Below are 12,194 nucleotides of genomic sequence, written 5' to 3'. Positions count from 1 at the left end.
TCACCCAGTCATGTATGACTCTTTGAGACCTCATGGACTGCAGTGCACCAGGCCTCCCTGTCCCTCAACATCTCCTGGAGTTTGCCAACTTCATATTCATTGCATTGGTGATGCTATACAGCCATCGTATCCTCTGACGCCCTCTTCTCCTTCTGCCCTCAATCTTTCCCAGCACCAGGGAGTTTTCCAATGAGTTGTCTGTTAGCATCAGATGACCAAAATACTGGAGCTTTAGCTTCAGCATCAGTCCTTCCAGTGATTATACAGGGTTGATCTCCCTTGAGATTGACTGGTTTGATCTCCTTGCTGTCCAAGGGACTTTTAGTAGTCTCTCCAGCACTACAGTTCGAGGCATCAGTTCTTTGGCCTTCTGCCTTCTTTATGGTCCAGCTCTCACAATCGTACGTGAACACTGGGAAGACCATAGCCTTGACTATACAGACCTTTGTCAGCAGAGTAATGTCTCTGCTTTCCAACCCTTAAGTATACAAGTCTATAACTACACATGTTCTAAAACACACTATTCGTATTGGTGTATGTCATAGAGAGGGCTGGTAGCTCATGGCTGACCTCCTATATCAGTTGAGGTCGTCGTGGCCTCCCAATCCTGTCTCCTGCAAAACTCACTGGCTGAAAGGCCAAGCAAGAAAAGATTCAGCTGCCTGAACCCACAGGCATATGTTCTCTTGTACAGTTCAACTTCTGCCCAGTCCTGCTTCTCTCCCCCATTCCTTTCACAGGTATTGATTACTAATGAACATCTTGCACTCCGAATACCTTCTAAGCATCTGCTTTTGCAGAACTCAATCTGTGACAAATATGTACTATTCATTACTTACTATTCTAGGTGCTGGAAAATCAGCAGAAACTATTCAGACAAAAACTCCTGCCCCCATGGAACTTACATTTTATTAATAGTAGGGTTTCTGGAAACACGTTTGTCTATGTGATAAAGCAGTGGATGCAGCTACAGCAGTCCCTTCTACCTTCTTCTGCCTCAAAAGTGGACATGATGGCTGGATATACAGCAGCAGCTACAAGGTGACAAGAATGAGGAAAAGCCTAGAGCTGCACCATCCAGTTCAACAGCCGTTAGTCACATGAGGCTACTGAGCATTTCAACTGTAGCTAGTCTGAATTGAGCTGAGCTGTAAAACACACAGGATTTCAGAGACTTAATGCCAAAAACAGAATTTTAAAAATATCTCAGCAATAAAGTTTTATATTGACTACATGCTGAAATAATAATATAGTGGATATATTAAGTGAAATATATTATTAAAATAAACTTCACCATTTCCTCATACTCTTTAAAATGTGGGCACTAGAACATTTTTAATCACATATGCAGCTCACATTATATTTCCACTGGGCAGCACTGGCTCAGAGAATCACCGAGAATATAGAGAATATAGCCATTGGATTTTCAGTCACCATCCTTCTCCTGACAGCTGGGTAAAAAACAAGCTCCTATTTATTTAAAGTCACTGCAGCTGAGTTTGCAGTTGAGTGCAATCATTTCTAATTCAGAGGGAGTGTGAATTGCCCTGGACCTGCCCTAAGGCAGGAAGGCTGAATTCAGCCTGCACCCCATCTAGTTGATAAGAGTTAGACAGATATATTCACGCTTAAGTGGACAAATCCCTTGCCATGGAATATATTTATCTCCAAGATATTTTTTATTATGAAGAAAAGCAAAGCTGAGCAAGTGCCTCCAATGAGCAGGAAGGAGGGAAGCCAGGGGACACCTTCCAGTCTGGGAAACAGAGCATGAAACTGCTTCATGGCTTCCTCTTACCTTGCCCAGTGGTACACATTAATTTGGATAATCCTGGCCAGAGATTCCCTAAGGCCTTGTGCAACCCTGGGTGGGCCAGGAACTGTGAGAGGTTTTTCTTTTTTCGCCAAGAAAAAAAGAGACCCAGCCCTTCAGTCTAACAAGCCTGCTGGCTAATTTCCCCATCCTCCTTGAAAGCTCCATGAACAGCCAGATGCTAGTCAAGGTGCCGACAAGGCTATGGTCCTCATCACACAGCCCTGGGAGAGGGTGCTCAGATGCAAATCTGGACAGATGTTTGAATAAGAAAATAAGGGATTGGCCAGTCCTGGCTTCTGTAAACCCACAATCAGGGCTTGGAAATATACTGGGACTCACCCAGTACAGCTCTACAGAGAGAACTGTATGTTAATAGTATGCTATTTGTGCATGAGTGCTTAGTCGTGTCCAACTCTTTGAGACTCCATGGACTGTAGCTCACCAGGCTCCTCTGTCCATGGGATTTTTCAGGCAAGAATACTGGAGTGGGTTGCCATTTCCTCCTCCAGGGGATCTTCCCAACCCAGGGATCAAACCTGAGTCTCCCATGTCTCCTGCATTGCAGGAGGATTCGTTACCTGCTGAGTCATTGGGGAGCCCCCAGTATGCTATTTGTACTACTGCAGAAAGAAGCCTCTTGAGCTACACAGTTCGTTCATTTAGTCCCTGAGCACCTTCCCTGTGTCAAGTCCTATGCTGTGCTTCAGACCCAAAGAGGAGCCAATCTTGGTTCCTGTCCTCAGGGAGCCCACAGTGGTGAGAAGCCAAAAAGCAGTCAGTGAGGGACACTGATCAGCAAGATAGTGATAGGGCCAGAGTTGGGAGCCTGTGGAAGCACCAAACTCAATTGGGGATGAAATAAGAGAAAGGAAATGTTGAAAGGAGGTCAGGGCAGGCTTCCTGGAGGTGATACTAGCTTAAACTGAATCATAAAGAGAACAAGTTAGCTAGGCCAGGAGGGTGCCGCTGCTCAGCACAAAGAGTACAGACCCTCCATGGATCAAGGCTGTAAAATCTCCCACTATTTGATGAAATTCTGAAGAGGAAAGCATATTCTTGTATTCATTCTTCTTTGAAAGAACAGTCACCTTTTACAAAGCGAATTTCTTAATGAAGTCATGTGTATGAAACTGTGAAGCACTATGCAAATGCTGGATGTAACAGTAATGAAATCATTGTGATTGTTACGGGGGTGGCAGTGGTCCCATTCAAGGCCACCCAGCCCAGACTCCAGGATTCAGAGGGTGTCCATCACAATACCCACTCAACCAAGCCAAAGAAATCCAAGTAGGCAACATCCCACTGTGGCTCCCTTTTCAATCAGGGCCCTTCTTAATCACTCTCCTGAGCTGCTGGGAGTGTCTACTGCAAGAACCTCCATGGACGAGAACTTGACAATGCCTATAACATTGTCAATGCAATGCACACACCCTAGGACTCTGAAATTCTCACAAAGTATCCCACAGACAAACTTGCATGTGCATACAAAGTCCATATGAGGAAGTGTACTGCACTGTTTAAGATAGCAATAGGCTGGAAACAACCTAAGAAGTTAAGTAAACTGTGATGGAGCCATAAAATGGGAAGCCATAAAAAGCCATGAAAGTAATAAAAGGGTTAGAGTCCCCATGTACTGATATAAAACAATCTCCAAGATATGGTGGTTTTTTGTTTTGTTTTTTTTTTGAGCGGAAAATAAGGTACACAACCAATACGTTAAAAAAAACTTCCCATTAAATAAGAAGAAGGGGGATGCACGCGTACACACACAGATGGAGACTTTGAGGAAAGGTGCATGGGAAATGGCATACTGGTTGCCTCTAGGGAGAAGATCTGGGGGCCTGGGCAAAGGCATTTCCTTTCTCAGTATATTTTCTTGTCTTGTCCTGATTGAATTAATTTTTTTTTATCATGAGCATGTATTTTTTTTAAATGTAATTAATTTTTGTCTGCACTCAGTCTTTGTTGCTGCAAGCAGGCTTTCTCTAGTTGCAGCAAGTGGGGGGTAGTCTCTAGTTGTGCTGCCTGGGCTTATCATGATGGCTTCTCTTGTTGCAGAGCATCCAACAGGACAAGGTACTCATGGGCTCAGTAGTTCAGTTGCACACGCTTAGTTGCTCTGTGACATCCTCCTGGACCAAGGATCGAACCTGTGTCCCCTGCACTGGCAGGAGGATTCTTAACCACTGGACCACCAGGGAAGTCCTGCATTTCTTTTTTAGTTAAAGAAAACAAATTAGATGGTTCTTAAATAGACAAAGAACTCTTTAATTATAAATGTATTTGTAAAATGAACCACAGTGAACCCAGACTAACCACTTCCTATGAAGACAGCCAAAAAAGAATTTTTTCATCTCAGTTTAATGTTGGGATAATTGACTTCCTCAATCTCACATAGCATGTTCAATGCACGCACTCAGGCAAACTCCACACACTTCGTGAGGTGCACTTCGTGCGTGTCACACTTCGTGGTGGCAAGTGCAGTGATTCACAGAACTCGACTGGCAATCTAGGCTTTCAGACGTGCCTACTTGGGCAGTGCCATAGTCCATTGGCAGGTAAGTGGACAGATACAGAGTTTATGGAAGCTTTCTGTTCAACTAGCACTTTCCTGGTGGCTCAGACAGTGAAGAATACGCCTGCAATGTGGGAGACCTAGGTTCGATCCCTGGGTTGGGAAGATCCCCTGGAAGAGGGCACGGTAACCCACTCCAGTATTCTTGCCTGGAGAATCCCCATGGACAGAGGAGCCTGGCAGGCTACCATCCATGGTGTTGCAAAAAGTCAGACATGACTGAGCGACTAAGCACACACACACAGCACAGAAGGTCACAGTGCAGGGACCATCCTCTACTCTGTCGGTTACGCCTGCAACTGCCTGTATTAGGCAAAGTGGTGCAGCGGAGCCAGGCTTTGAGGGCCCTGGTGGGTGATTTCAGAAGTGGGGAATGTCAGATAGGCTTATCTAGGCTGTGAGATAGCAGAGCTTCACCTCTCCTTCCCCCCTTCCCTGCTCCTACTGTGCTCTGCTCAGGCAGCTAGGGAACCACGCTGTAATGAGCTGGGCTGCAAGCATTATTCAGGCAGGGGTTACCCACCACCGGGGAGTCAGTGCAGACACAAAGACGGGCAAAGGTCATGTTCAAGAGCAGAAGGCATGGTGTGACCCAAAGTACAGACATTTCCTCCTCACAGGATAATCCAAGTTTTCATTATATAGGCTGGCCCTGTGGCTGCTGGTGACAGGAGCCTGTGAGTCATTTCCTGCAAACGTGTTTTTATGGCAGTGATGTACAAATGCCTTCTGGTCTGAACTGGTTACCTGTGATTACCAAACCACCCCCTGGAAGGTGGGAGCAGAAACCCTGGGTGGGGATCAGGGACACATCCTCAATGATCCTTCAGGTCCTCTGAACCTGGCCCCAGGAGGCCTTCTGGTCTCCTGCCATTCATCCATCCTTCTCTCACGCTCTCCCCTTCCTCTTCCCTCTCCCCATGTGCATCTTCATTCCCATTACATGAGCAACCCACTCTTTCCAGAATACGTTTCTCTGCCTTATGTTCCCTTGAGCTCTTCCTTCAATAAAGCCAGGCAAACTCCTACTCATCTCTCAAACCCCAAATCATTTCTCTTCTTCCAGGAAGCATTCCCAGACTACTCCAATCACTTGCTCTTCTATAGTCCTGCAGAACAGTGTACACAACTCTCTCATATCACTTAGGATATTAATAATAATATTAATGGCTAAACACTAGCTGATCATTTACCAAGTACTAGGCAGAGTTCTAAACACTTTTCAAAGATTACCTTATTCAATATTCACAAAAATTCCATGAAGGAAGAAGCATCATTGTCCTCATCTTACAGAGGCTGCTACTGAGAATAAGGAATTAGGTAAGTTGCCCAAAGACAAAGAGCTCTTAAGTGACTGACTGGTGCCTAGATAAGTACCTGGCACATAGCAGCTGCTTAATAATCATTTACCTCAAAAATGATTAAATAAGTGAGTAAATACAGAAATGGTGACATTTCTGTCCCCTCTATAGAAAGCTCAAGTGAGAACCATTTCTTACTACTGTTTAAAACCATCTCCTCTGTCAAACACATACTAAGGTGTAGGATACAGGAAATACCTAATGAATGAATAAACAAAACACTATACGAGCAATCCAATAGATAGAATCCAAACCCTGGCAATGCCACCCACTAGCTTCAACCAGACAGCTTCAGCTTCCTGGGCCTCCTGGTTTGTCATCTGTCAAATGCAGAGATTGTATACAACATTCTTTCAACTTCCTTCTAGCATTAAAAGTATATATAAAATAAATGACCAGACTCAATGACTTTGTGGCAGTAGTAACTCCCAGGCCAAATTATGTATTTTACTTTCTTGGGGGCTGTCTTCCCCAGGAACAGCACAATCAGATGCAGCATTTGATCTGGGTACTATCCTAACTCAGCCAAAATCAGCCCTGAAAGAGTTTCTTTGGCCTGCTCCTTTGTTCGCTCATTTCTTATCCAAACAGATCACACCCAGGGAAAGAATTATTAAGTGCTTGGTTAAACCCTCATAAGCAATAATCAATAATGAACAATAACCCCAAGTTAGATTATGAAACTGGCACCTAAACTACTGCTCTATGGACCTTGCAGGTCCTCCTCCCTATGCCCGGCATATGAACCAGAGGCCATCTTCTCCAAACAGACCCTGGTCACCAGTCTTCCCCTGCCATCACCACTAGTGCACGCATGTGCACACACACACACACACACGAACACACACACACACACACACTCCTGCTGGCATGAAGAGCTTACAGCACCTGGTAGGGGCTGATTAATGCTTGTGAATCACTGAGGCCTAGATCCACCCCATATGGTGCTGAGATACATCCACATCAGGGCAAAGGTGGGAGTTCTGGCTGCAGTTCATTCATTCCCACTCTACCTGTGACTAAGCAGGAGCTTGGCTATATGCCTGGTACCTGACACATCTGTGTTACATGGCTTAGCATTATGGATGAACCACAAGCATGCTAATGCCCATCACTCATTGTTTTGTTAATGCTCAGCATCAGCTACTATCAGATCAGATCAGTCGCTCAGTCGTGTCCAATCCTTTGCGACCCCATGAATCACAGCACGCCAGGCCTCCCTGTCCATCACCAACTCCCGGAGTTCACTGAGACTCACATCCATCGAGTCAGTGATGCCATCCAGCCATCTCATCCTCTGTCATCCCCTTCTCCTCCTGCCCCCAATCCCTCCCAGCATCAGAGTCTTTTCCAATGAGTCAACTCTCTGCATGAGGTGGCCAAAGTACTGGAGTTTCAGCTTTAGCATCATTCCTTCCAAAGAAATCCCAGGGCTGATCTCCTTCAGAATGGACTGGTTGGATCTCCTTGCAGTCCAAGGGACTCTCAAGAGTCTTCTCCAGCACCACAGTTCAAAAGCATCAATTCTTCGGCGCTCAGCCTTCTTCAGAGTCCAACTCTCACATCCATATATGACCACAGGAAAAACCATAGCCTTGACTAGACGAACCTTTGTTGGCAAAGTAATGTCTCTACTTTTCAATATGCTATCTAGGTTGGTCAGATGTGTGAGCAAGACAGTGTCTGTTCATGTTGGAAGAGAGGGAAGACCATGTTCTGTGTTCTGCTTGACTCACAACCAGGAGACCCAGACTCTTCGAGTGAACATTACCTATCATTACCATTACCCACATGAATCCAACACGAAGAGGCCCGGGCCATACCTAGGATGCAAACAAGCAGTTGCTCATCATGTAGGGGACACCTAGTATTTGTCTATCTCCCATCCCCATCCCTGAGGACCTGTTCCTCCCCTAATGTGAATCCTGTGATGCTTGAAAGGGCTGCCAAAGACAGCGGTCAGCTCCCTTGGTTTTGGCCTCAATAACTGGCCCCAAAGTGAGCTAACTGAAATCCTTGCCTGAGATTTTATTTTCCATATTGAGCAGGAAGACAAAGGTCTTTTGAGTCACAGAGCTATCAAGATATGAATAAGAGGCTAGCAACATGGAGAAAACATGTTTGCAGGAGGGAAGAATGGGAGCCAAGACAGAGCAAAATATCTGAGAGATATTTAGATGGAAGAAGAGAGGGTAGGAAAGTGTCCAGACACTTTGAGTGTCTGGACCTTCCTGCTCATGTGAGTTAATCATCTCCCTGTTTTGTTTAGGTTAGTTTGAGTTTCTGAAATGTGCGAATAAATTTGCCTAATAGTCACAACCATTTTTTTTTATTTCCACAGTCCAGTAATTGATTTTAAATTTGAGTAATTTCAAATTTCACAAACAAAACTGAAGCATGGCTCTATTTTGTTTGAATTCTTTTTTCTGTACACTGAGTGCATTTTCCAATAGGTCTTCTAGAATTCAGGAAACAAGTAGCTTTTATGAGATGGGCCACTACATTTGATGTCTTTGTTCCTCCTCCTGAGAAAGGTGTAAAAATTCCTGCACAAGAACCACTCTTACTCAGCATCACTAAGGAAAGACATGAGTCCTTTCCCTTTGTTTTAATATCTTAGACATCACTGATGACCTGCCAACCACCAGATGTATAGACTCCTCCACTTGAAGCCATCAAAGCTTGTAAAACAGGGGCTGGCCAGGCAAGCTAGGCAACCAGCCAGTGATTTTTGGAAGGACACCTTCCTGGTGGTCACCCCTTCATTCCATCCCTCTGCTGGCTGACTCCCTCTGAAGGTCTGTCCTCAGATCCCCAAGAGAGTCCCCAACAGCTAGGAACTGTTGGCTGTATGGGGTGATGCATTTTCTGATACAATAAGAGCTCTGAAAATCTTCCTTGAGAAAACATATTGCACTCTAGCCACCTAACTTCCATAGGACCTTTGAAAAAGGAAACCACTATATATGGTTACTGAAAAGGGTGATGCTTAGTAAGTTAAAAGCTTCCCACTCCAAGAACTCTGAAGAGCTGCCCAGTGAGCCATGAACCATGAAGCTACAACAGCTAGAAAGGAGGTGCTGGGCGGGGATGGCACTTAGGAGGTCCCCCCTCTTTCTTTAAAGCTTTCCTCTCCTTGGGTCAGGCTGGAGCTTAGCAGGTTATGGTCAAGCCCTTCCTGGATGGCTAGTATGCTCTGGGCTAAAATGACTCCTGCTTCACCTGACAAAATGCTCTCCTAGACCCTGCACATTCTGTGTGTCCCAGGCTCAGAGGAGCTTGGCAGCTGTCTTCCCCAGGGCAAGGGAAAGCGGCTGTATCCCACGGTGGACTCAACAGCTCCGCATCACCAAAACAAAAACACAACAGTTCTGATCTCTATGGAGAGTTCAATCCTCTTGTCTAGGATTGGCACCAACTAGAATTCCAAGGGCTCTGGCTGAGCTACCTCCTGTGAGGTCTAAATACAGCACGCTTGCTTTTAACCTAAACATACAGCCTGGACCAGTGCCCAGGGCTGACAGCCCCCAGGGAAGTCTTGACTTCTGGCTGCCCATTTGGGGATGGGCGATGCAGAGCTATCAGAGACATGATGTGCTAGGCACCGATGTCACCTACATGTGATCCTGAGCAGAGGAAGGGGACAGGGTGGTGGAGAATGCAGAGATGTGAAGAGGAAGAGAAAGAGAGGGAGGAAACAGTAATAAATACCAAAGACCTATTTCTTAGCCAATTAAAGTCAGGGGATCTTTCTCAAATGTTTGTTCCCAGAGGAGCACAACTCTAATTATGTCTCTGCAGGGACTTCAGGGCATAAGCCCTAAAATCAGAGAGACTGAGGTTGCCTTTTTGTTGTGTGGCCTTAAGTGAGACTGACCTTGCAGGTTCCATATCTCTCAAGTGACCCAAAGGACTACCATACTGTTCAATGAGACCTCATACAGAACAGGCCTGGCCCAGAGAAGCTACTTGGTAAATAATGGCTCCTAGAAGTAGTGGTAGCAGTAATAGCAGAAACAGGATAACATCAAGCATGCCTTTGATGAGTGGAATATTTCCTGCCATATCAATAAACAAGGATGTGACAAGTCATCCTCAACTGCAGCCCTCCAACGCCAGCTGGTGAGCCTTAAGGGCACTCAGAAAGGAGCAGAATACCTGCCATCTAGCAGCTACAGGACTGCAGCCACTCCCTACAGTGAGCCCTGAGGAACTCAGGATATAAAAACAGGACACTGGCCCCAGATAGCTGAGGTGCGTATCAAAGGAATGATTTCTGTGAGCCCAGACTCCTGCATCTTCCCATGCAAAGAAAAGCACTGATTTCCTTAACTTGGGGTATCTGGCTTTATTTAGCAATGATCTTGATGTTCAGACTATCTGCTCTTTGTTGCAAAACTTCCATATAACCTGGATCCTCTCCTCACCTCATTGGAGCAATTCTTTCCTACTTGAGATGCTGTCTCCTGAAAAATCCTAAAAGTTAGGAATATTTTTCAAGTTGACACCTTTATTTTCTGTGCCTCGGAAAGCACATAAGAAGAATTGCTGAGACCACTACAATAGGATAGAAGCCCCCAGCCAAGATAAGCTGTGCATATACAGACAGGTAACCTTCAGCTGAGTCAAACAATAAAACACAACCACACCCACTAAGAAGCTTACGATGGCAAAATGGCAACAGCTTCCTAACCTTCCAACAAGCCAACCCACATGCCCCACAGGGTAAGAAGCATCTATGCAGAGGTTCCCTTACCTTGGTGTTCATACAAGACTTTCCTCGCTTATACTCTTTGTGGGACCCACGCTTGTCAAGTTTGTACCACAGGGCCTTGGCCTTCCAGGTGGTCACTTTGGACTTGAGCTTGGAATAAAAGTTTCTGTGGTCCAGAGGGTCTAGGTCCAGGTGTCGGGTGAGGATGTTGAAGGCCTGAAGGGTACCTTTGCATGTGGAAGCTTGGACAAAGTTCTCGAATATCTGCCCGGCCTGGGTCTGCTTCTCATCCTCATTCTCCCCCATGTTTCAGGAGCCACCCAGAGCAGCGATGTGGAGAGGATGGAGGAGAACACCATGAAGTGCCTGGAGAAATGTCACACCTGCAAAGGTAGATGGAGGCAGAGCTGAGCTCCGTGGACAAGGGTAGGCTGGGGAGAGGGTGCAGAGAGGTAAAAATACAATTCCTTTAAGATACTAACATACTAAACATAATGCCAACCATACATACTCTATAGGAGAGGTATAATCACACCATCTAACCTGGAAATGCTGCCTTGCTGGCAATCTCTCTCCCCAACACTCCACTCCCCTGGCTGGCTGCAAAGAACTACAGATTGCCAAAGAAATACCCTGGCTGATGTCAACATTATCTGGTCAATCTTGCCATAAGCCAGATGGTTCTGGAAGTAGGAACTAGCAAAAGGAAAACAAACAAACCCAGAAACCCAGATTTGACACTGCTGAAAACCTATAATTCTTGGTACCATAAACTGATTGACTAATATTAATGTACCCTAACCACATGACATGAAGGCACAGTTCCCCAAAAGTAAAGTTCTCTAGACTTCATGACCACCATCCCACCTATCTTTAGCGATCACACTTTTACATTTTCCTTCATTAGTTATCAGAAGGCGGATCTTCTCTTTATACAGACAACAAATGGCAACTTCTCAAATCTGCTGGAAGGACAGCATCCGCTTCAGTGAGACATATAGAAAGACAGAGAGACATGTGGGTCTCCTCCTGATGCACAAAACAAGCCTGTACTTTGTAAGCCCAAGCTGGGAACTATTTGGAACAAGTGCTAAAGGAAATAAAAATGTGATGGAGGCTCATTCACATCACAAAAATAGCTTGCCGGGGTTTTGGCCATCATCCTTTCTTCTCTGCACCACTCTAACCTCAGGCATTTTCTTAGGAAAGTCATTTAAGTTTCAAAGGAACAAAAATAAATTAGACTGATTTTCCAAAGCACTAGCTATTTTTCCAGAATCCGAAGCCGGTGCAAGAAAACAAGCATGGAGGACCTGGGGCTGGCCCCGCTGTCAGGAGGGCTTGAGGGAGTCTGTAAACAGAGGACAGAGCATACCAAGCTCCCCCAGACAGAAGCCTGGCAGGAGGAGGTCAGCAAACAGAGACAAAGCCCTCGGGCTGGGTAGCTTCCCACTCTCCAGAAGGAAACGCCATTGTGGGTGCGCGTGGACTGCGGGCTGGCCTTATAAAACTAAAAGCAGAGGATGGTGTTTATCTTCTTCCTTAATCCTTTACTCATTCATTAAGCAATAACTACTGGTGCCTTAGCAAGGACCACATATCACCCTAGATGCTAGAGGAGGGTACAGAGACAGGGCCTAGCGAGGAAGGCAGCCCCATACATAGTTGATTACAAGACAACAGGCCAGGGCTTATAAAACTGAACACAGCACATGGAAGCCCAGAGAA

At 45.6% G+C, this 12,194-nt stretch overlaps 1 protein-coding gene across 17 annotated transcripts in view; it reads right to left on the bottom strand.

Moving 5' to 3' along the window:
* MICAL2 (microtubule associated monooxygenase, calponin and LIM domain containing 2) overlaps positions 1-12,194 on the bottom strand; it is a 242,704-nt gene that overhangs the window by 179,217 nt on the left and 51,293 nt on the right. For all 17 annotated transcript variants that reach the window (XM_025266658.3, XM_044929529.2, XM_044929531.2 and 14 more), the window contains exon 3: positions 10,509-10,849. In XM_025266658.3, the coding sequence (XP_025122443.3) occupies positions 10,509-10,772 (264 nt within the window). In that variant the 5' untranslated portion in view covers positions 10,773-10,849. The remainder of the gene's footprint in view (positions 1-10,508; positions 10,850-12,194) is intronic.

The sequence above is a fragment of the Bubalus bubalis genome, chromosome 16, assembly GCF_019923935.1.
Source record: "Bubalus bubalis isolate 160015118507 breed Murrah chromosome 16, NDDB_SH_1, whole genome shotgun sequence".
In the NCBI taxonomy this organism is placed as follows: Eukaryota; Metazoa; Chordata; class Mammalia; order Artiodactyla; family Bovidae; genus Bubalus; species Bubalus bubalis.
This window is presented reverse-complemented; position numbering and strand designations above follow the sequence as displayed.